A 25,164-nucleotide genomic window follows, 5' to 3' on the forward strand; every position below is an offset into this window, starting at 1 on the left:
ACCAAATGATTATAGATACAAAATACCATGCCTGCAGCACGAACAGAGGATTGATCGCTGCTCCCGGTACCTGTTGTGAGGCTGCAGGAGCATCGACTTGGCAATCCCTGCACTGACACCCCACGCACGGTACGCCTCTGCTCTGACACACAGCACGCACATTGCAGCTGCCCAGGATAAACACGCACATTCAGCCCTAATAGCCTTTCCGAAGCTGCTCTTTAATAGCCCACGAAGCAGTCCCTTTGGCTGTAGCCATGAGAAAGCGCTTTTGGACGCTTCCTATATCCTTTATTTTCCACCCAAATTCCCCCCACCCCCCAGAAACCATAAAGCACACAGACTGCAAACGTAAAAAGTATAGCAGGGTTACAACCACTCCTCCACCCCACCCAACCCAGCCCAAACCACCAAGGCACGTCAGACTGCCCTCCCTCTAGGACTGCCTTCACCTGACTTTTCCCCCACTCCCCCATTTTTAAAGGGTGAAGCTGACACAAACATTTTCCTCGTTAGGAAGCAGCAAGTGCTTGCATCACTGTCTTTGTACTGATAAAAACAAATTTTAACAAAATGCATCTTAACTGCCACCCTAATGTTTCCATGGGAAATGTTAATCTTCTTTGAACACATTCCCTGATGGACGTTACCACCAGTCGGCCTTTGCAGAATTGAGGTCAAATTTTAAACACTTAACCTTTGTCCGAGAGATCCTAAGTCCCTCGATATTAGGTATGCATTTTTTTTTTTCTTTTTAAAAAGTTGTTCTAGGTTTGCTTGCCTACAGAAGCCAGATATCTGCTGGAAGGCTAACTTTGGTGCAATTCTAGCTTCCCACCAGCTCAAGCGCATCTTCTTTCCAAGCCAACATTATTGCCCTGAATTTTTGTGTGTGAAGATTTTCAGAAAGAAGAGCAAACAGATACGTGCAATCCCCAACCCTAGGAGGTTAGGACCGTGACCTGCTCTTTCCCACCACCAGAGAGGGGACTGTCCCCTTGCAGAGGTCCTTATCAACAGTTGCTCAACTTCTGCTCCTCTTCAGTGCTCCGAGTCCGAGACATAAGAAGGCTGAGTCCATCTCCACACAAGCATGTCTTCTCCTGCTACTCTGTGCGACTCCGTCTGAATCCGTGACTCATTTGAAGCCAGAAAGTCCACAGCTCTCTCCCAGACCCGCTTCATTTTTTTTCTGCAAGAAACAGCCACAAAAAGAAAACAAATTAGAATCATATCCTCATTGCGCCTTCCTGCTTGCAGCAATCGTGGCTGCTATTCAAGCTACTGCTAGCTGCCTCCTGTTCCCTGTGCAGACAGTACAGGAGATTAAACCAGAATTCTGGTTTAGAAGCGACTTCAGGCCAGGACATGAAACACTGGTCCTGCCTGGGGTGGGAAGACGAGACCCTCTGTCAGTACCAGTAACTGATGACTGCTCTGGATTCCAAGCTCAATGCATATTGTGAAGGGACTCGATTAGCAAATTGCCCTCACCCTTCCTGCATGCAGACAGATCTCAGACCAGGGAGGACGAACTGAAGTTCACCCGTTTTGAATCAGCGTCTAGTCATTCTGGGCACCACACACAGAGACTGGTTCAAAACAGCTGAAAAAACTCCTTTTACCTACTGTTGGTATCATGACTGATAAACGGTGAGCGTGTTTAAGACTTTGGAGCACACGTAGCGTTCTGTGCTGCTAGGAGAACAAAGTAGCTCCATTTAACCAAAACACAAGAAACATTCCTGCAGAGATGGAGCAAGTGGCACATAAACCACCGAGAACCAGGCTGCAGCCCTCGGCCTCACCACCCACAGAGCAACTATCTCAACCACAGTTCCTTTTTGAAAAAGCATCAAGACCAGCCATCTCACTATATCTCCCTTTCAAAGCTGCCCAACTCAAACCGGTAACTTTCCAGGCAGCAACATACACAACCACTTCAGAAGAGCCCAATACCCTATTCAACTCGTGGGAAGGTTTGTTCTGAAAAGCACAGCAGCTGTCTGGAGAATAAGGTACGACGGCTGAGAAAGAGGATAGCATCCCACACAGATTAGATGAAGGAGAGAAAATCAGATGCTCCATGTCCAAGCAAAACAAAATCCAATTACTGTTTGATAGAACAATGACAATACGCCTGCGTGACCGCAGAAAATATCAGCCCCAGGACTGTCACATTAATCTGCAGCAGGTTAAGACATAGCCTGAATTATGTCAAAATCCTTTATAAACTGAAAGGCCAGACAGACTCTTCTTGCAGTCCAGCTTCCCATCAATCGTCTGCTCATGCTCCATTGCCCCGCAACTGCGGTTTTTAGCCGAGCTGAATAACACCATGCTGACAGCCCTCCTTAATGAGTAAGATTCAGCTCACCTGCTTTGTGGAGGGATGAGGCTGTCCCGAACGTGGAAAATGCCGACGTAGGGGTAACGTTCCAAATTCCGTTCCCATTCCTTATAGTGGTCCTGGACAACAGCTGGAGGGCGGGAGGATAAAACAGTGAGAGACCTCAACATCGCAAAGAGAACAACAGGGCTACTTGCATTTACACAGCTACTGGATTCTACCTATGATCTTCTTCACCATTTCATACATGGCTTGTTCCTCTTCCTCCATCTTCCGCCAGCGATATCTAAGGAAGATCAGGATCCCCCAAAGAGTTATCAGACCTAGAAGAATAAAAACAAACGGAATTCAATAACTGACAGACGTGTCCTTGCTGGATGCTAGCAGTTTTATTTCTGACACTGACTCTCCCCAGAGGCAGCTTTTATTCCCTGCTACCCCAGGCTGCTTGGCACTGAATCCAAGCAATTCATTTTGTTCACCAGTGCAGCTGCGCCCCACGAAAGCCTTGGTACTGACAAGACCTGCAGCAGAAGAGCACGCATGCACGTGGGAAGGGGGAGTCGGAAGGCCTCATCACGGAGTTCTTTTTCCCCCACACCAGAAACCTCAGCACAACCACAGGGCTTCAATTCTCCAAGTCCCAGAGCTATCTCTTTGCTAGAGGCCTCCCCCACAATAATCACTTAGGAAGACTGTCAAGCTCCACTGCTCTGAAGATAGCTGCTTGATAAGGAAATAAAGCCCGGGGCTCCAGCGCCAGCCCGGAATTCAGGAGATCTATATTGAAGGTTTAGCACTGACAAATACCCCCGTTATGACATGAGCTAACTTTAGTATCTCAGTCTCTACAATAAACATAACTACCCCCTTTCACCCCCACCTTGTCTGGCTAGATTATAAACTCTTCTAGTCAACACTCATCTCTCGTTATCACCTCGCTCAGTAAGACCTCTGTCGCAGCTGGGGCATGGCAGACTGTTCCAATAAAACCTCTAACACTGAAATGCTACAAGTCATTATTAAAGAGGCTGGAAGAGTTTGCAGCTTAGTGCAAAAAAAGAAAGAAAAACTGAATCTTTTAGGTAGGTTAACATAGTTATTTTGCAGACCGCAGTAATGAGTACTTGAGGAATAACCAGATAGCTAATCAGCTTGCTGATTTAAAGTAAGTGTTAGGCACTCACAGCACAAGAGCAGGTCTACAGGTCTCCCTCTGCTGCCAGAACAAAGGTTAATTAGAAATTAACTCATCAGCAGATTTATTTCACCTCTGTTAGTAATTTCATACAGCTGGCAGAACGTGTGTGCGTGCAGAGGTTCATCTCTACAGCTAGCAAGGGGAGAAGCTGATTACGAACACCGACGACTTACTCCAGAAAAACAGGAAAAGGTTCATAATGGCAGCGACCACTGCCCGACGGAAACGGCAGCCGAGCCCCATCTGAGGATGGGCCGATTCGAGACAGAACACTTCCTCCACTTTGGTAACTGGTTCCGAAAGGTCTCTGCCTTTCAACCTGATGGGAAGAGGCAGAAAAATCTTCACAGAAGAGAGCAGACACTCCAACTGCAGTCTTTAATCAAGACAGGGAGAACAAACAGACTGCAGATGCAGTAACTCGTTCTGTACACCACACAGAAAATACAACAACATCCTTGCAGCTTGTCTTTCCAGAACATTTTGGGACTGGCTGCTTAGCAAGGAATGGATATGGCTTTAGAAAAGGCAGCAGGGCTGGAACTCCCACTGGTAAACCGAAGTCTCCCTCTGCAGACGCTTTGACAGCACCTCTCAGCGTGCAGAAGATTAAAGTTTAAATTGGATTCCCACCTCCCAGCACAGAGAAATGGAAATGTTTACTGAGTCACTCATCAGCAATTGCAGAGAGAGCAGTTGAGGGAGACTGCAAATGTCCATGGAGGTTGTGCTGTTTTCCTCAGTACAGATGAGCATAAACAGTTTAGCTAGAAAAGTGACAACGCATCAACTGTATCTGCAGCGAGAAACAGACACACCCTCGGAAAGCATTCATGGCAAAATCGATAACACGTCCTCCCGCAAAATCACTTCTACACACCTGCTGTGCTATCCGATACGCTTTTAACTCACTTCTTTATATACAGATCTACACCGATGCGGTTTCCTTATTAGATACTCGTAGCCAACAGGCATCAAGTAATCCAAGTGCGAGCGATCAGATTCAGAGGAATTGGACTAAAGGGGATTTTATTTTTGAAGCTACTAATTCATTCTAGGTTTGCAATGAATAACCTATTAGACACAGACATTTTCTCAATTTACTAGTGCACAGCTCACAAACTGCTGACAGCTTGTATTTGGTTACTGGATTCTACAGTAGCTGGAGACACACAGTTGTTTCCCACCCCCTTGTCTTATTTACAATCCAAATTCCATGAAAATATTTAAAACATGCAGCAGAATCACCCAGTGCAGAGCTCATTTTCAGTTCTGCCTCTCAGACTAGCACCTAGAAAAATAATCTCACGTAGTGTTTGCTAAAAATGCCACCCGCAGGTTTTTAAGCATGCTGAACACTCATTCTGCACGCTATGCAGAGTTCGTGAAAGTGGATCCATTTGGCGAACAGCCGGCAGAGTTGCTAATTATGAAAATAAAAAAATGGGAGTATATTGTATCACACAGCTCCTGACATGAGCAGTGCTCCTGTATAAAAATATGAATTTGAAAACTCTGGATCCCAGCCCACCGACAAATCCAAACCTGCCACTAAGGAAACTATGTCCTGTCCTGGGAATTTGCCACACACCAATAATCAAAGCAGTAGATACTGTCTGATCCCTAGATCACAGCAGCAGCTGCAGAAATTTTTTAGAGAAAATCGAGCAGTGGGAATTCATACAAGCTATGCCCACCAGCTCCAGCGTTACTACTGTTACAATTCATTTAATCACAGATACATTTAGCAATGTTAAAATGCAAACAAATGTTAGACTTCAGAGTTAACACAGACTGGAGGCAGCCCACACTGCCCAGAGGAAGATAATAATGTCTGCGGACTCTGGATACAGTCTTTCATTAGGTTATGGCCTGAATGATGTATTTTTTTACCTGAAAAAAACCCTAGTATTTCTGCTATTTCTCATGCACTGAAGAGGCTGCTAGCCAAGAAACCCAAGAGAAAAAAGCCCCATCGATGACCGACCAGCACCCTACATAGTCAGACCACTCATTTTAACACATATTGGTATTGGGTGTTCTGCCAAAAAGGCAACTGACACCGAAGAAAAGATCCCATTCAACAATCCATTTTCCTCTCTTCCTCATCGGGACTTGCTCCAAAGGATCCCAAAGCATGGGTGATGTTACCTACTGTCCAATAAACCTCTTGGTCAAAGGATGCAGCTCCACACAATACTGAAGCTCTGTCTACAGTAACTGTACTGAAGAAAAGGTATCTTGGGAAAAGTGAGCATATGGGCGAGTCTAATGAGAACAGTAGTCGCAGGACCGGGGGCAGGACACCAGGACCACCACTCCTAAACCTTGCAGGAAGCACAACATAACTGGAGAGCCATAAGCAGCCCTGACCTCAGATTTACGCCTCATCTGCATTTGTGAACACAATGTCCCCCAGCGCAAAGGCTGGGGAAACAGACCTCCAAGGAATGAGCTCAGTTGCCAATTTTTGCTGCAGGGCTGTACTTTTCATTTGGAAGCTTGCCTAGCAAGCACTGACAAAGCCAATTCCAGATTATCTTCTGAAATCTAACGAGGCATGGGAGCTTTTGGGGCCCACCACAGAGGATATCAAATTACCTATCAGCCAACATCGAGAAACAGAACTTTGACACAGTGGGCTTCCACTTACCATATTCCTAAATCCTTGTTAGTGTTTAGTATCCAGTGCAAGGCAGCTTCAAACTTCTGTGGGGAACTACCGGTTATATTCTGTTCAAAAGAATCCATAAGAAGATTAGTCCTCCATTCATTTAAAATACTGAATAACATTATTTCCTTACAGTAGGGGGAGAATTCATTCTATACGGTCTGTCCCTAGGTTAATTCTAATCATAATTCTGCAAACTGGAGGAAGGAGAACTAAATCTGAAGGTCTGCCTGGACTAAAGTCTTCTGACTATGGTAGATGATGTATGAAGCGCTCTGTAAAATAACACTATCCCAGACTGTTAAGACTAACCACTAAATACAACATAATCTTACTGACAGTTTACCATGAAAGAAATGGAATGCTAGATCAAAGCAGTCTGTCTTCTGACACTTTGGGGTATAGAAAAATCCTTCTTCTGCCCAGCCCTCAATCCAGGGAAATTTCTGGTTTCAGAAGACTGATGACTATGGTGAAACAACAAACCATTAAGTTAGATTTACAGGGGCTGAATCAGAGATGTAGGAGAAGATTACTTTCAGAAGAACTGCTGAGAACAGGACTGGCCAAAGGGGAAGCTAGAGATATGGGAAAGAATCAAAACAGGATAAGGAAGTAAAACAGATGGTGAATTGCTTTAGTATCTATTATTTATTGCCTTATAAGAGACTAAGCACTACGTTATAACAATAGCTGTTCACAGCCTACTCACCACCACGTGATCCTTTGCTTCACTAACCCAAATGCATTTGCTTTTCAGATTCTCAGGGTTTCCACATTCAAAATTACCTGGTAAAAAAAGTCAAATAGAAATAATGGTTCGAAAAAAAGCCCTCGAACAGTTCAGAAATACACCAAACTGTCTGGAAGTGCTATCCTTTAAAATCGGCTATAGCTCTGGGCAAAATGATTGCAAGGTAAGATTTATACTGTAGGCAGATAAGATTATGACTATTAATAAAACGTTCAGCCACTGCATATAGGTTGGATAAGGGCAATCAAACCTCATGCTTCAGCGTGTGAGCTACTCAACGCAGAATGAGGGGAAAAAATACTGTTTCTCCCCCTTGCAGAGTACATAACCACCTCTCTGACATAATGCCCTGCAGAGGGGCTCATTCCATCAGGTATCAAAGACTGCAGTGTTGGAGTTAACGATTAGCATTCAAAATGCTCCTAAGGAGCCTACATCGCAGCTCTGCCTTTTACCCAGGCAGAGAAATCCTGGCGAGGAACTAAATCTTCTAAATCTTGCTTCACAAAGTTGACTAAACTGTGCTGAGAGACTACGTAAAACTGGAGGAAATCCTGCAGGGGCTGAAGTCTGATTTGAAAAGATTTAGAAATTCTGTGAAGCTTAAGTAACGGCTTCAGCTTTGTTGAGGTCTGAGATCTAGAAAATGGAATTTGAGCACTTTTACTGATTAACACCGTTATACATCTTGCTGAACAAGCTTCTACTCATCCACTGAATTTCTAGCAGCCTTCTCCATCACAAAATACTAGTTATGGACCAGATTTGCTCATACATAGCAGAGACTGGTTGAACTGCTGTGCTCAGTTAGCTCCTCAGCTAAGAGAGCCCGTCCTACTCTGCACTAAGAAAAAAATAGAGGCACTCACATAATCAGCTGCCACATTTCAGCAGAGAGCTGGCAATTTCTTAAGTCGCTTTAACTTTATTTGTAAGAACACATCAGCTCACACTTACTGGCTCTGAGTGTCTTGAAGACAATTTCAAGATGCTGGTAGAAAAGAACCATAAAACTGAATATTTCTACCTCAAATTCCCAATATATCAAGTGCAAATAAGGACCACTCCATAAGAGCACAGGGATATGAGTGCATTAGCTAAGCACTATTCAGAATAAAAATAAACACATCTTTTTCTATTTTTCTATTACCTGACTTTCTCAGAGCTCTTCAAGTGGAACTGACTGTTCCATAAACCCCTCTCTTCAAACTGAGGTTAAAAATGTCCAGACAGCTGGGAGAGGCAGTTTGCTGAATGCTCATAAGTGTTTTATAACGACAATTGGAACTTACCAGCTTGTATGGACAAGTAGTTATACAGCTCGTGCAGTATGTTCATTATTATGTCCTTCTGTTTAGCTTGACAGAACTGAAAGTCAGAAACAGGTAACAAACATGAACAGACCGACAGCAACAGGACAGTGGTCAGATTAACTAAAAATACCAAACCAAAATACCAGCAGTGGTGTTTGGCTCAGTCACGCACCACTAGCTCAAATTACACACACCTGCAGCAAAGATCTGCAGTTTCTGAGTCAAAAGCGAGCTAGCACATCCTCCGAAAGGGCCACCGACTCCCCCAGCCCATAGCCCAGACGGCACCACCAGACATCCCACCCGACCAACCACAGACGGATTCTTTGCCTCCGGAACATCACAGGAGACCAACCGTAACTCTGAATCCAATACAAAATTTTCCTCTCTCCTAATAATACGCTATGATAAAAGAAACAGGGCTGTACAAACACTTTATGATGGAGTTCAGGGAATTAGTTGGATTAAATCTTGCATTGCTGGAGCTGAACAGAGCTTTATTGCAAACCAATATCGCTTCTGTTACAACTATTAAAGAAATTGATTCACATAATTAGGAATTTAAATTTTTATCTTTTGGAGTCTCATATACAGTTCTAATTTAATCGGGCCCATTAATTCCAACTCATCAACTCACAATTTTTCTGTAAAATGATAGAAATAATAATTTTACAGTGATACTGATATTGGTGGAAGTTACCTAGAATAATTACTCTGCTGTGAGAATCCCCTATCCACAATACTTGAAGATAAATAAATATATGCTTACATCATCCGTTCTTTTGTCACAATCCACAGGCAAGAGATTAACTATGAGAGAGAAGGGGAGGGCGAGTTAGCTGGCTGCAAAACAAGAGCTTTGATCAAGAAAGTAATTATCTTTTTAAAAGGAGGCTCTACTTTAAAGCCTGATTCTGCTACTCTTAATCTCACTCTACACAGTACCTTGCTATGCAAATAGCGCATTCAAAGTGCTGCGTTGGTAGGCAGCACTGAAAGCAAAACAAACAAAACGGGTGCAAATAACGAACCCTGTTCAGCTGGAAAGTAAAAACCGAGGTCTGAATGTTTTAACAGCTCCTGTTTAAGTAGATGTTTCACGCTCCTTTATTACCCACTGCTTTGCACTGATCTTTTACAATCTAGTAATGCCATTCGTGCACGCCATGGTCACCTGAAATATCACGGTGATAACAGGGATTTAAATCAAGCCTCCTCAAGGCAAAAGCAGAGGATTTATTTTAGTTGGCGCTCTTAGCTCTGCAGATTATGGCCTCTGGTTTAACAGCTCCCTCCCACCCCGACAACTGCATACACACCGGCCACCAGTCCACCATGCAGTACTTTCTAGCAATCTTAACTACCTGCGAATTCAAAGAATTTGCAGCTGTGCTGCAAGATTTCTTGCTTCAAAATACCACTGGTTTTGAAATATCTAACAAAGCTGAAAAGGGTGCATCAGAAATGCAATGACATTGGACAGTTTTATTCTGACTTTGAGAAACAGCTTTCCCAGCCCATGCAAAGTGCGCAAACACCTACAGGCCCAGCGTGCCAAGTTGCAGGACTCACACCTCCCCAGCCACACCCCAAACCCCTTCCTCTTTCAGTTCAAAGCCACGAAAGGGCAATATTTCCATCTGCTCCAGCTGGGGAACTCTGCTTTAAAAACTGGGTGACGGGGAAGCCCCTTTGCATTTCTCATCGAAGCTCTGCCACGTTTGAAGTGCTGAAGTAGCAGTTCAACCGCTGTACTTCTCATGTGGCCAGGATCAAGGCCACGAAGGGCCGTGCTTTGCAGAGGCTAACATGAAAACACACGATGGGCAATTACACAGACATTATGTTACACAATGGACAATCATAAAATACATCCTTGGCCTAGCAGGAATGTCACTCCCCATAAAACCTATGGTTTTGAAGAACTGAAGGCCAAGCTCATTTGAAAAAAAACACACACTTGACTTACTTTCCATGATTAACAAGGTTTCCCATGGGCAAGGGGAGATGGAAATGGGGACAGATGCAGAGATGTCAGGTTACGGCAATGAGAATGATAAATGTGATGGCGATGGAAGTAATAAAGGGAAAGCAGTAAAGAAAGGTGAAGAATGAAGTTTAAAAACAGGATTAAACCAGTGCACGTACAGTTGTCCTCTCTCCTGTCAAGCCAGCCTGACCCAACCATCTTCATGACGAGGATGCCCAGAAAAATCAGCAGCAGCACAAAGCTGGCGAGGCAAAGGAACTGGGAGAGGTAGTATTCGAGGCCTTTGCCTTTTCCGTCTGTCTGCTGCTTGGGGGCTGACCGCAACAAGTGAGTGCGGGAGGTTATTCCCTGACCTGCTCCCGACACTTCCCACCGGCTCCCCGAGGCCAGCCCTGCATCGCTCGTAGCCCTCCATGGGAACCGCCGGATCAACCCCCCTCCTCGGCTGCCGGGCTGCAGCTCCCTGTCTGCCTCCTTCCGAACACTGGAAGCCAAATCCTCTTTCCCTCTCCCGAACTGGTGACTCAACCCCCCAGGTCCCATGGAGGTGCCCCAGTGGGTGCTGGGTGTCACCTCGCTTTCCCGCCTCCACGAGCTGTTGGAGAAAAGCCCCTTCCTTTCCCCCGCTGTCTCCCACTGAGCTCGGGAGCTCTGCCCCCCAGTTCCTCCTCCTGATGTGCCCCAAAGGCTCCTGTACTTCAGACCCGCGCTCTCATCGCCAGAAAGGGGTTTGGAGCTGAGCCCCCCACTCCTGCCTGTGGAGGTACCCCAGGAGGACGTGGAGCTCAGCCCCCCAGCCCCATCCAGGGACGTCCCCGACGCAGCCCCGATGCCGAGCCCCCCACTCCTCTCTGCAGACGTGCTCCACTGGGTTGTGGAGTTTGACCCCCGAAACCTGTCCAGGGACGGCCTCAACCCAGTGCTGAGCCCCCCACTTCTCTCTGTTGATGTGTCCCACTGCAACGAGGTGCCTGAGCCCCGAAACCCATCCAGGGATGGCTCTGACCCTGCACTGAGCTCCTCACTTCTCTCCGTAAACGTGCTCCAATGGGACGTGGAGCGTGGCCCCCGAAACCCATCCAGGGACGCCCCCAGCCCAGTGCCGAGCCCCCTGCTTCTCTCTGCCGACGTGTCCCACTGGGACGTGGGGCTCAGCCCCCCAGACCTACCCAGGGACGGCTCTGAGCCAGCCCCAAGCCCCCCACTCCTCTCTGTGGATGCGTCCCACCGCGGGGGGGAGCTCAGCCCCCCGAGCCCGCCCAGGGACGCCCCCAGCCCGGCCACAAACCCCCCACTGCTCTGTATAGAGGTGTCCCACTGCGCCGAGGGGCTCAGCGCCCCAAAGCTGTCCCGGGACAGGCCTCCCTCGGCCCTGCCGCCGAGCCCTCCGCCCCGGCCCGGGGGGGACCCCCGGGAGTCCCCCCAGGACAGCCCGCCACCCTCCCCAGACGTCCCCCAGCGGGACGCGGGCAGTTGCCCCCCTTCCTCCTCTTCCTCCTCCTCCTCCTCCTCCTCCTCCTCACTGTCGCAGGCGGCCCCGACGGAGGGGTTGAAGCCGGAGCGCTGCCGCGAGGGCGAGGCCTGCTGCGGCCTGGCGGGGGTGCGGGCCGGGCTCGGTGGAGCGCCGCGGCCCCTGCGCCTGGCCGCCGCCACCTCGGCCCGCAGGCAGCCCAGCTTCTTGACGTAGACCTTGCGGGTGGTGGCGGTGATGGGCCCCGGCCGGTAGCCGAGCGCTACCAGCTCCTTCCGGAGCTCCGCGTCTGTCAGCTCCGCCATGGCCGCGGCGCGGACACCAGGCCCCACCGGAAGCGCTCTGCGAGCAGGGAAGCGCGGGCGCCATCTTGGGAGGGGCCGGCCGCACCCACTCGGGCGGCCATCTTGGGAAGGGCAAAGGCGGGGCGGATGCGGCCGCCATCTTGAGAAGGGAGGCGGGGCGGAGGCGCCATATTGAGAAGGTCGAGGGAAAGCGCTGCTTCCCGCTACCGTGTGAAGGCAGGGTTACAGAGACATCGAATCATCATAGAATCGTTAAGGTTGGGAAGGACTCTGAGACCATCGAGTCCAACCAGGGTCCCTGGTTCCACCATGTCGGGGAGGTCAGGGGCCCTCCCAGAGCGGGAATGGCGCCGGGCGGGAGCTGTTGCTCATCTCAGCAGAGGGAAAAGGGGGAGAAATGGAGCAAGCGAAGGGCAAAAGCAGCTTCAGCATCTGGGGCCGGCCAGTGTCACCACCCCATCGCTCTGGGGGACCCTGCTCAGCAGCAAGCAGGGGGGTCGAGCGCCTCTCACCTCCGACCAAGCCACACCAATGTTTTGACACTTTTAGGGACATTTATAAGGAGAAAGAAGTGTCTTTCCCAGCCACCTGCCACCCCCCTACACGTTTTGCTCATCCCTCTCATGGCTGCCAAGTTACAGTCATGTAACTGGCACCCGTCAAGCGGGCTGGAGCTTTGCCACCGCTTTCGGCAGGATCGGGGTCTGGGGCCTTGGGATATTTGCCGGGGAAGGAGGTTCCTTGCATGCTTTGCAGCCTAAAAACGCAAAACCAAGCACTGACTTGAAAATTTATTTTGGCAAGGCAGTGATGTACAGTAATTGCTTTTTCTTGCTGCCGCCTATAAAGAAAGTAATGAAAATGACTGAAATACTGTGGCGTAATATCGGAATTTAATTAAAGATAATGAAAAAGTAGTGATGAATGCGTGCGGGCTGTCTGCGTGTCGCCGTTTTTATGATCGAGCACGATACCGGACTGGTGGAGCCGCGGCGGTCCCGCAGGAGCGGGCCCTGCACACAGCGGGAGCTGGGGGCTCCGGGACCCCCGCCGCTTGCTGGGGATGCTAAACTGTGCCTTCACGGCATCAAAACTTCCTTAGGGATACCCCTCCGCTCACGCTCACTTTGCTGCCGTGCCCTTCTTGTTTAGGGCATCCGGCAAAGCTCGCCTCCCGCTTCCCGATTTATGCAAGAACAGCAACGAGATGCTGAGATTTGTTAATCTGGTTAGCAACAACAGATACACACTTAGGAGGGGCCAGGGAGCCCATTAAAAGAGCATACTCAGTTCCGATGGGAAGTGTGAGCGTGCTAAGCCGAGCCTCCCCTGCTCACTAACTGGAAAGCACAACTGACAGCTAATAATTTGGAGCGGTGTCTAATGTAAACACAGAATTAGAACATGCTCTTAGTACACAGTTTTTGTAAGCTCGCAGCTTTCAGTTTGGAGACGCTCTGCCTAGACATGCAGATGCATGCTGGCATCTAAGCCTGAGCTGATGCAAGCTCATGAATTAAGTGAACTCCTCTTGCTTTGGAGAAAAAACACAATAGCAACAAAAAAACCACCAGCCCTTCAACTTCTTGTGTTTCTGGATGTCAGGGAAGTTACACCAGGACAGAGTTTGGCCCAGCAGCCTCATTGCATGACCTTCAGAGTGGAGAACATGGGAGTGGTGTTTGAGAACTGGAGGGGTGGGAAAAGCTGTGATTCCTTCGCAGAAGGGAGGCTGGCGGTGCCGATGCTCAGCAGGAACAGATGCCTCTTCTTTGTGGAGAGAAATCCACAACCCTTCTCCCCTCCTCCCTAGCAAGACAGCCCTTGGGAGCATCCCTGCCTTCCCTGGAAGGTACCTGGACAGCACGGAGAAGGCAGCAGGAGAAGACAGCGCTCTGTCTCTCAGACACGACAGCCTGTAGCCCCATGGACAAGCACCTATTTGTCCCCATCGCCCTGCCCACAGTGCCGACGATGAGGCTGATGGTGGAGTTTCTGCTTTTGGCAGCCCCTTTGTTATCCCCGCAGCTCTGGGCAGCAGCAAAGGCTGCTGGGGCGAGCGCAGGCCTGCTGATGCTGCAGATGGGCTGTGATGCTTAGAGCTGCTCGGCTGTGAAAAGCCAGTTTCCCAGCCCACGGTGCAGCTCTCGAATATCTTGGCTGTAAATATCCTGAGCTGGATGTGGGAAGATGGGACAGCGAGGAGGGGACAGCCTCCACCTTCCCTGCTAGCCCAGAAGCTTCCTTAGGCCTGCTGGCAGTGACTCAGATATCGAATGGGAAAGGCAGGCATGCCGTGCCGTCTGCTTCTCCTCTTAAAGTATCGAGACAGGACTGGGGTAAGCAGAGGGGTAGAAATAGATCTGCACCATCTTCATCAGGCGCCTGAAGAGGGGAGCGTGCTGCACCCCGAAAAGCACGGGCAGCAGATGAACCCTTCCACCCCTGACTGAGGGGCTGCTGGAAAAACCCCGCCATCCCACCCCCTCTTCTTATCCCATGGCATTTGGGCGACGGTCCCACATATGTCGCCAGGGGAAGTGTCAAGTCTTACTTGGAAGCCGCCGTGCCAATTTAGCACCCTGTCATTCACAGCCGCGGCACAGGTGTGACCCAAGAACACCGCTTCTCATCCTCCCGATCGTATGTCATGTCCTCAGCTTGCCGAGCTTCTTAGGAGGTTAGAAAGTCAGTGCTGATTTCATTCTTTTCTCTCCTTCTTCTTTCCCTGCCTCTTTCCCCCAGCTCTTTGGCTGCTCACCCTGCCACCAAACTCTTGTTCAATTTCTGGAGCAGCAAGATCTTCCTGCTTGCTTGCAGGCGTGGACTTAGGTGCTGCTGGCTGCCAAAGCAGCCTTCCAGGGCACCGGGGATACAGATCTGTCCTGCGACTTGGAGACCATTTTGCTTCTTAACAAGAGATACAGCCCTAACAGTTGGAGCCCTGCCTGGGAGGATGCTTGGGGTCCATCCATCTTCTCCTTCCAGCAGAAGAGTATCTGCTTCTTTCCCACTACTCAAGCCCCTGAGGCTGGAAGGAATTTAATTCCAAAACCTGAAGGCCCCCTTGCATTTTGGTGCCTATCTGGACAGCACAGTTGTGGCTGCAGGACAAGACAGGGGGTTCATACGGTTGCTGTCGCAACCAGCCATGCATCCCTGAGCTCATTTATAGCTGGGTCAACTGGGAAGAGCCATTGGCACAACCGATGGCCAGGGTAAAAGCAGACCTTTGCTGCTGCAGCTTGTCTGGGTCAAAATGTAATAGTAGAGGGAGATATCCCTGCACAGTCACATTTGTGGATCTCCTTATGGAAGTCTCTGCAGCATCAGCTCCACCATCACCCTGGTGGGAAGTGGTCCAGGAAGCAAATCCAAGAGGCTCGTGTTCACTTTCCCTCTTGCTGTCAGTGGGCAACGTCCCTTCCTGGACGGCACAGGGGAGCTGTAAGCCCTGGAAACCGCTTGAGTGAAAGAGCTGGGCAAGAGGGATGCTACAGAGACAGCTCTGACCTGCGGCGCAGCTTACGTAGGGTTCTTAGGAGCAGCTTGCCCTTCAGGGCAAAACTCTCCTTGTTTTCCTGTGGCAGGGCAAATTTAAACCTGGGGTAAAGGTTTGGGTCTTTCAGAAGGAGTGTGTCAACAGTGCCCCCTTTGAAGCAAACAGTCTTGTCTCTGTGGTGCAGCTCCTCCGGTGATTTCCATGCTGGATCTCCCATGGATATCGCTCCACTGCTGACCGATTTGCACTGGCTGAGCCCCTGTAGCCCAGTAACACATGCCGTTGCTTTCACTTTCAGCCTAATGGAATGTATTCTTTTCTGTCTTCCAACCGCTCAGACTCATTTATAGTTATTTCATAGCTCAACCTGCCTCAGCAACGATCCCTGCAAACTTTGAGTTCCACTGAGCTGATCAGCCCATGGACTAGGGGTACGCCTTTGAATCAAACATTAGAGCTGGAATCCACCCTGTGCTGGAGGTTGCATTATACATTGGGAGATTTCTTTTCTCCTAAGGGATGGCTTGCAGCAGAGAGCATACCGAGGAGTGTTGTTCTAGCACAAACACAGCTATTTAAATGAGCCACAGTGAGAACAGAATTTGTGTTAGCTTGGGAGGATAAAATTGGATTGAAATTGGATATAGTCACATACATACCATTGATCTCATCCGTCCTTACTTTACATATGTTGGATTTCCTGCTGCCAATATAGAGGAGCAGCTCTAAAATAAGCCAAAGGTATGTAAATGGAGAGCAATATGTTCAAGTGGAATTACGATTTCACCTCTAGGTTTGTTTGAGAGGCAGAAATAAGGCCGGAGCTCTGCCTCGTTTCACACACGCTGTGCCTGTTCCTGTCATAGCTATGGGAGAGGCGCTCCTCTCAATGTCATTTAGATTTATATCGCCTGGGTGAGTAAGAGGGGGTCAAGAGCACAGGTAGGCACTGCCGATCAGGGCTCCTGCTTTCTCCCAGCAGCGTGGGAGAGGGTTCCCTCCCGCGTCCAGAGCGGGGAGCCCGCTTAGGGACACCCGGGTCCCCCACCCAACACTCCTCATCCTACACTTGTGTCGCCAGTTGGGCTAGGAGATCCGGCAAATATTTGCCTCAGTTTCCCTCGTTGCCAAAAGGGAGGGCTAAAACTTATTAGTCCACAAAAATTAATTACTCAGGCTTTGCAACATGCTTTGCACTCCTCCGAAGGACGGTGATGCTCTCTAGAACTGGAAACCCTCCCTCTCTTCTTTCCCACACTTGCTGCTTGCCATCTGGCTGAGAGGCATGCAGAAAAGAAGACACAAATCCTCCATTTAATTATACTGCGCATTTTATTATCTCACCTCAGATTTTGTTGTTAATCTCTTTTACAGATTTCGTTTACATAAGTGGAGTCTTTTAGCTTCAGCAAGCTACGTCGCTTTCTCTTCTGATTCTGTAGATACCAGTCAGCTAAAAAGAAAAGAAAGAACAAGTGTCCTTAAATTTGTCATTCACTCTTCCCTAGGCTTTATATATTGTTTCCTCCTCCTCAGCTCCCGAACTAAAAAGCTAGAAGGCAAAGTGAAATCGGCACAGCCAAAGCAGAGTAACAGCTCCCACAGGGACAGAGGGGACCCTCTTATTTGGGACATGTAAGCCCGGGCAGGACAAAGGTCCAGAGGTAACTCCAGCGAGCCCCCTTCCACCACCCCCCAGCTCTGCCGGCAGGAATAGCTGCATCCCACACTGCCCCTGGTATTTCCTTTTGCAATTCCAGTGCACTAAGAGCAGAGCCCAGGGCTGGGTTTGTTGGCACCCAGCACCTCAAAGTGCAGCTAATGGCCGCTGTAGTTGCTAGTGTTAAGCCCCTGCGCAGGGAGCAGGGTGTTCAGGTCTGACTGCAGGTGCTGAGCTGCCTCGCAGGTGTAGTTTGCGTTACAAGCTCTGTTGGAAATTGTACCCTGAAGACCAAGTACTGTTTGGGAGGAGGAGCAGGGAAGTGGGCAGCAGTGCCAAGGAGAGCTGCGGGGAAGTGTTGCGGTGCGAACAGTCAATATCAGCTCTAGGGCACAGACAGCACCCCAGAGAGGGAGTAACCTTCCCAGAAGAAGAGTGTGTACATAAGCGCAGGTGGGGTATCTGAGGACTCGGTAAAGTGAGCAAACACGACACAAAAGCCCTTCTGAGGAATATAAATATCTCCGTGATGATGAGCTGGTGAGAGGAGGTAACGGCAGAATTCCCAAGGCAGAAATCAACCTCCTGACAGTACCGTCTGGGGTGTCCTGTAACATCTCTGCTAGCAGTTTCTCCAGGACATCTTGGTATTTTTCCAGCTGCCTTGGGGCGAGCCACATCCCGGCTTTGGCAGGAACAGCTAGCTGTGGAGGAAGCCAGAAAAGTCAGGAGGAACAGCTGAGGGGAGCAGAGGGAGGCAGGCTGGGTTGCTTTGACCCCACCTTGCTCAAGTCGGTAGAGGGTCTAGGGCTGAAGGGAAGAGGATGATCCTTATATGGGGAAAAGCAACATTTTAAAGTCAATGCAATCTTGTGCTGTTCAGAGTGCCAGAGTTTTCATGCATTGGATCATCTATGGGCTGACTCAGAAACAGAGATAAAAGTACCTCCTGGCAACAGAGACTGTAAAGAAGAAAATAATTTCTGAACCTTATAATCCTCCACTATCTCACACCTTGTCCCTTCAAGCCATCAGCTTTACTGATGCTGGTGAAGCACCCTGCCTTAGTAAAGACGGAGGATGAGACACCATCCTGCCTCCAGACTGACTGACTTTGAGCCAGCTGTGGCTCAGATGTACCCGAAGTAAATAGAGTTGTTCCGGTCATGGCTGGAGGCACAGGAGGGCTTGTGGTTGCAGCGGGGGGGTGTTAGACACTGGGATGTGCCAGTTATTTAATGCTTTGAACTGTGAATCCTTGCTGTTTAAATCCTATTATTGGCTGTTGGTGCACCACGTTTGCGAGAGTAGTTGCACGTTAACCTGTGTCTTGGCCAAATTCCGGTCTAGCTAGTCCCGCTGCCTGTCCTGCTCAGTCTGCCCCGCAGTTTGGGGTGGACCTACGCCCTCCTTTTGCTGGCAGAGAGACCGGCCGAGCTCCCCGCGGGAGCGGCTGCACGGACAGGGCAGAGAGTTCCCTGTATTCAGGTGGAAAAGCACAATTTTCAGACTTGGCTAACCAGGTAAGCATGCCTTTGAGGGCTTAGACTGGTACTTAAATCCCTAAAATTGACAATTTTCTGCTCTGTATACAGACTTTGGGGGGGTGCGGCCGTATGGGCCCAAGCTTATAAATAAGGCCTTGCCAGTGCAGAGGACTGTGAGATCGGAGGTGACACCGGGCAGCTAATCTGGAGCCGGGTGAAAAAGTGACAAGACAAGTTAAACCCAGAGCTGAAGCAGAGCTGCAAATTCCTGCCTTGCAGCTGGCTTGTGTGCACTGAATGGCAAAGACAGACCTCACGTTGTCTCTGTCTTTCTAAGGGAGAAGCCAGGCGGGTCTGAGGGGCCACCAGGCTGCTGAATGTCCAAGATAATTTCTAGGGTGGAGGCAGAACCTTCCTCTGATGCAGCCTTGCTCAGTTGCCCGGCAGGGCTGGCAGGAAACGGGCGGTGTTGCTTTCCACGGACTGTGGGCTCCTGCAGAACACTGCTGTCTTCTCCCGCAGCACCACCGAACACTCCTCTGCAGCCAGGCCCTGCGGGCTGACTCTTGGGCTACTGTGTGTCCTCGTGGGCTCCTTAGAATCGCATGGTTCAACGTACCTGGGTGGCCTTGGCCTTGTTGACACCTGCACTGGACTGCTCAGAGGAGCTTTCCTCTTCCTGCTGCTGCAGCGAGGTCAGGGATTTCTCCTGCCCTCCTTTGCTCCTCTCCTTTTCCTGCATCTTCACAGTAGAGAGCAAGCGCGGCAGTGATGCTGGGATGCAGCGTCGTGTGGGTACCAAACCCGCTCTGCACTCTATCAAGTGTGATGCCCAGCAGCCAGGAGCCGGCAGAGCTGGGCACAAAACCAGAGGGCCTGGAGGTCTAACCGCTGCCCGGAGCCAATGCAGCATCCTTCCCCAGGGCCACAGCTCACCGGGAAGGGACCCCTCAGCTGTGGCCAGCATGGCCTCGGGGACTGTAATTCTGACATGCAGCAGAGGCTGCACTCCTGGGTGTAAGGCTGGGTTACAGGATTGTGTGCAGAGATCTGTGGCAAACATGACGCTGTGGACGGCTCCTGTGATCTATGCAAGACAGCACTGTCGGCAGGCTGCGGTAGCCGAGCATGCTGACCTTACAGAGCTATTCCAGAGGCCTGGTCCTGGTTCTGTTCTGTAGCGGTGGCAATGAAGTTTAATAAAAGCCTGCACAGCCTCATTGCAAATGGAGAGCTCTGTGCAGATTATTACATATTACCAGCGTTTCTTGCAGGTCTGTAATGTCAGCCCTTTCCCATTTATGGGGCTAAAGCTGGCTTCAGGCCCCTCTCTTTCTTCCCAGCCCAAAGAGAAAAGCCAAAGTTGCTTTGGGATATGACAGACACGACAGGACATGTAAAATGTGGCGAAGGCGGTGCTCAGTGTCAAACTGACTGCTTGCTGTGCACTGGCTTTGGTTTGAACGCGTGCTCAGAGGAGGGGAGGCAGCCTTTGGAGGCTGATTTCACCCACGTACACCTGGAAGACCCTCAGTCACTAGCAGACACATGGCTACAAGGGCTGTGATGTATGAACAATCGATCTGGGGACCGTGCGTGGGTCCCCATCATCTTCCTCAAGGAGGCTGAAGGATGACTGTACTCCCCACAAAAAGCAATTGCTATCCAGTGAGCAGATAGGTTTTGGAAACAAGATTTCTCCCCAGTATCAATGGGTTGTGTCGTGCGGGGGAAGCTCACTTCGGCTGTGTTTTAGAAGATGCAGTCTCTGAGGCTGCCTGCCTGACACCTTTCAACAGTATTAGTTTCACATCAAAAGAAAAAACATTCTCCTCTCTGCACATCCCAGAGGTGACAACCATCTGGAGAATGGTTAATTATTTGTTACAACAAAAAGACCCATCAGTACAGTGATGGGAGGCTACAGCTTCTCTATAAAAATTACAGCCACTAGCATGGCAGAAAGAAAAACGAGACCCACTAGCTGCAGATGATAACCCACACAGGTCTTTTAGTTCTTACATCAAGGAGTCCAGGCTCTTCCTTTCTAATCTCACATCTTAAAAGTTGTCTGTGCCCTCTCCTATAGCCCTTGACGTGGGACGAGGGAGGGGCTGCCAGTATCATAATACCTCTTGTTTGAAGAGAAGGGGCGGACGATGGGGATGAGTGGCACGGTGCGAATTAGCAGCGCTTGGGGGACGAGGGAGGAAGAAGCACCTTTCCTGGTTTATTCAGGGCTCCAGCCCCTGCAGTACGGTTCTTGGGGTTACCTGCATTTTCCAGAAGTCGCTCTGGGTGAAAAAGGGCACGAAGCCTTCGGTCTGTTCAGCCAGCACAGCCACCACGTACACCAGGAGCAAACTGGTCACCACCTTCTTTGAAACCATGACGAGAGTCTGAACGACACAGGAAAGAAGATACCAGGGTGATAGTGGAGAGCACCATTTGACAAGAAATCCCTTTGGCTTTTCATCAGCTGCAATCTCATTTATCCACCAGCTAACTAGAGGTATATTTACTCTTCCAGTTGCTCCTGAGCTGAGAATAGAAGTGTCTTGACTGACAATTCTCCTCTCAAACCTCTTTCTGTAAACAGATTTGTTCTTGAGCAATATCTCCAGAGGATTCAAGCCCAGCCCTTCAGGACTGTTAAAGACTCCCTCTGTTCTGCAAGCTTTAGCCCTCCAGCTGTACTGGTTCAAGACCCGCACGCATCCGGAGCAAAACGCTCCCATCAATCCCACTGACAGCAAGGAAGACAGAGTGATGCTGTAAGAGAGAAAAACCTTAAGACAGCTGTTTTGTTAAATTTTGTTTTCATATTCCTCACTCCCGAAAGCCTGCCTTGATGGACTGAATCTTTTAATAAGCCTCATTGGGTCCAAGAGAGCTGGGAAGGGCATTTGCCAGCCTGGCTCCATCGGAGCCTAGTATAAAGGGCTTTAAAAACTACCTTCTGAAGTGATTTAACAGCGACTTCACGTCAGAAGAGGACTTACGTAAACATTAAATGTTCTCTTTAAATATTAAAATATTCTCTCTGGACGAATTTAATGAAGTCTGGTCCCACAGCTTAACTACTCTACCTGATTGGAGCCTGATCCTTAATTAGTTTCAGAAACCTCTTGGTTTGGATGTTATTGAAAAGACATTGTTAGGTCAAATTTGACCCCTAAATTAGATTTCCCATAAGTATCAGCTAGTATTGAACCGAAGGCCAGTGGAAGTTAATAAATATTCCCTTTCCGTAGCACTTGCCAGTCACATCCCTCCGCTGCGTGCCAGGCCGGGGCAGGGCTGACGGCCAGCGAAGGCGGCGGTGGCCCCTCTCCTCTCCCTTGGTGCTGCAGCGGTGCCATCCCTCCCTGCCCACCCTCGCTGGGTCACCGGAGCCGTCGGCTGCCCTGGGACATCGCCCTGCCTGACCCAGCCAGACGTACCCTTTGCTGCAGGGATCAGAAGAGGATTTCTCAGGCTCTCCTCTTGTAATACAGCGTGTTGATATGCATAAGTGCTGATAACACGGTGTTATCTCAGTAGCATCAATCTTTTGTGCCTTTTCATTTATTCTATCACCGCAATAAAATACTGCCGTATACAAAGAAATAAACCCAGTCACCTCCTTCATCTCTTATTGACTATCCCTTTGTGCATTGATCCGCTCCCTCTTCCCCTGGAGAAACACCCCCACACATTACTCCAGTCAAAAAACGTCTTTTCTGAATGCCTCTTCCTTATTTTGTAAGCAGGACGTGTCTTTCAGACCTGAGATCTCTAGCTCAATGCCTCTCCAGGCAGACATGTACTTTGTTGTTAGTGAATTGGCTTCCCAGCTACAAAGAGAAAGCACAAAGCAGGAGGATCCCGAGTTCAGCATCAGCCCAACAAAGAAGTACTGCGTTCGCATGGGGCCGGGCGCAGCATTGCCCAGCGCTGCTTATGCCTGCGTAAAATGGGGTGAAATGCCAATTTTGGGGGCAGGAGGGGTGAACATCCACCTGGCACTGGTGTGAGCACAGTGACAAGACAGTACGTTTATCTACCGAGCTGTCTTCCAAAAAAATCAAACCGGTGCTGTCAATAGGAACTGCCTGTGACTCATTTTCTGTCTGTTCAAAGCAGCTCCCTGAGTGCAGAGGGCACCCAGGGCTGCCTGCGCCTCTGCAACACGCTTCAGCGTCTGCTGGGTGCTCACAACAAGCAGGGAGGCAGGAGCTGGCGGAATCGATGCTCCCACCATGGGGGATGAGTAGAAAACACCTCTCCCCTTGTTTAAGCATCGATTTTGTTTCCTCCTTCTTGTCGGAGCCCTCTCTGCTGCAGCCAACACGTGCTGGTAACACCGGCGCCTATCTGAGCACCCACGAAGAGCCCGCTCCACCCGGCTTGCAAATGGGAGCAGAGAGCAAGCCCCTGCCTGGCGAGCGCAGCCGCGGGCTGCTGGCGGTCAGACCTCCTCCTGCTGCCTTTCCCACCCCTTATACACCTGCAGAGGCTCCGACGCGCAATCCGTACCTGCGCAGGTGCCCACGCTTCCAGCAGAGCTGGCAAACCTGGCGTGCATGGGAGCGGATTTGCCGGAGAGGAACCGTTGTGATCTGCATTGGATCGTGAAGAAGAGCTTCTCATTTGCAGGAGGATCCCCTTTCCTCCCTCCCCAGGCTTCTGCCCTTAGGCCGGCAGCTGTGCTCGGCGGTCCCACCGCTGGACAGGGGATCTCTCTGCCTCAGTTTCCCCATCTTTAAGATAGAGAAATTCCTCTCTCCCAGTTTGTCTTTTTAGATCGTGAGCCCTCCAGGATGAAGTGTTTTTGATGTGAGGGTACCAGCGGTAAAATGATGCCTAGATCTTAATTATATTTCTACTGTAACATGGACAAATCACAATAATAACAATGTTGCCACAAAATAAACGCAACGCAGAATGACGTTTGACCAACCAGCATTACAAAAAGCATAGATTTAAGGTAATAAATCCCCCGGCAGGCTCTAGAGCTAAATATTAAAATAATAAATAAAACTATACATGCTAAATCTATCACCAAAGAGCTTTATAAAGTGAGCAGACAAGTGGGGAGATATCAAAGCAGTCCGGGGGATTTATCTGTCCATTTTGAGTCTTCGTGTGGCCCCTTTTACCATCATAACTGGGCATCTCGCAGTCCTGGACACACGGGACCCCCCCGGAGACACAAAACTCTGTGCTAGCGTCTCTCTCCAGACAAACGAGGTGCAGAGAGAGCAAGCGACTTGCGTAAGACCTCATCTTTGGTCTCCCAAGACTATCAGACAGGCTCTGATGCTGGAGGGTTTGGGATCAGGCCAGAAACGTCCTGGTGCTTCTCACAGACGGGTGGCTACGTGCGAGGAAACCTGAGAGCAGCCAGCCGAAAGCAGGCGAGACGCAAGAGGAGAAAAGCGAGTTGGGGACGCAATGAAATCCTCCTGCATCAAATGGCTTTGCAGGGTGTCGTAGCAGGGGCGTGCAGCGGCATTCCCGCCTGGCTGGTTGAAAACGGAGCACGGGAGGATTTGCTGGAGACGGGGGAAAAGAGCTGTTGCCCAAGCCTGTAAAATGACTTCTCTCACCTAGCTCCATCGCAGCTAGTCGATACGACAGGCAGGCGCTGCACTGCACGCTGGTCCTCACAAGGGACTTGCTGCTGTCACCACAGTCAGCGACGCTCGATTCGGGCCAAACCCCTCCTTAAAAAACGAGGCGGTCACCACGATGCTCCCCAGATCCCCGGGTGGTTCCTGCAGCTTCCCACCAGAGCCAGCGACGTGGTCCTGGCTATAAAACTGCCAGAGGGCACCCTGGTTTTTCTCCCCGGGACCTCGCGTATGTGTGTTGATGAAAAGGGCATTACACGACAGGTTATTTTTCCCCCCTCCCTTTGCTAAAGACTCTGTGCGAAGCCCGTTTGACACTGGTTCTCATTTTAATTGACTTTTCCAGTATTTTTTGCATGGTTATGATGGATGCAGCTGACGAGTCAGCAGATGGTGTTGGGAAGTGACAAATTAATTACCAAGAAAGGTCACTTTTTCAAAGCACTAAACTTTCCCATGTCTTCTCCCCTTTTACCTCAAAAATGTGGCTGGCTGGCAGGTTTCCCATCCATCTGCCATGAAGCTTTCTGCATTGGAAAGGACAACCTTTAAAATAAAAAGGGAAGACAAAAATCAATCATATCTGTATTAGTTGGATGCTGTCTGTCAGGTTCTCCTCTTAATTATGCAAGAGTACTCAAAAAGAAAAGGCAACGGAGAGCTGAAAATCAGGGGCCTGACTCCAAGACTTCTTCAGCGGAGCACCAGCGTGGGTGGGAGCAACAGGCACCTTTTAGCTCTAGGTTTGCCCGGTCCCTAAAAGCAGCTTTTGGCCATTGCCAATGCAGAATGACGATAAATGCAAATAAAAATCACAGCTGGAAATCTCACTCCCTAGCATTATA

At 49.6% G+C, this 25,164-nt stretch overlaps 2 protein-coding genes across 2 annotated transcripts; both read right to left on the bottom strand.

Annotated features, from left to right (window-relative positions):
• Window positions 1-411: 411 nt before the first annotated feature.
• Window positions 412-12,134, bottom strand: LEMD2 (LEM domain nuclear envelope protein 2). Its single transcript, XM_087762322.1, has 9 exons — window positions 10,438-12,134; window positions 9,059-9,099; window positions 8,269-8,344; window positions 6,935-7,011; window positions 6,205-6,284; window positions 3,725-3,870; window positions 2,572-2,673; window positions 2,378-2,480; window positions 412-1,192 (listed from the first exon to the last, which is right to left on the bottom strand). Exons 1-9 carry the CDS (start codon window positions 12,053-12,055, stop codon window positions 1,042-1,044), a joined length of 2,394 nt encoding a protein of 797 aa, XP_087618448.1. The 5' UTR covers window positions 12,056-12,134; the 3' UTR covers window positions 412-1,041.
• Window positions 12,135-16,915: 4,781 nt separating this feature from the next.
• MLN (motilin) lies at window positions 16,916-22,190 on the bottom strand. The gene is made up of 5 exons (XM_087762381.1): window positions 22,148-22,190; window positions 20,978-21,103; window positions 19,324-19,446; window positions 17,813-17,921; window positions 16,916-17,010 (listed from the first exon to the last, which is right to left on the bottom strand). Exons 2-5 carry the CDS (start codon window positions 21,092-21,094, stop codon window positions 16,916-16,918), a joined length of 444 nt encoding a protein of 147 aa, XP_087618507.1. The 5' UTR covers window positions 21,095-21,103; window positions 22,148-22,190.
• Window positions 22,191-25,164: the final 2,974 nt, after the last annotated feature.

This window comes from Nipponia nippon, unplaced genomic scaffold (genome assembly GCF_047370975.1).
Source record: "Nipponia nippon isolate SJK-2023a ecotype South Korea unplaced genomic scaffold, ASM4737097v1 scaffold_25, whole genome shotgun sequence".
Lineage (NCBI taxonomy): Eukaryota > Metazoa > Chordata > Aves > Pelecaniformes > Threskiornithidae > Nipponia > Nipponia nippon.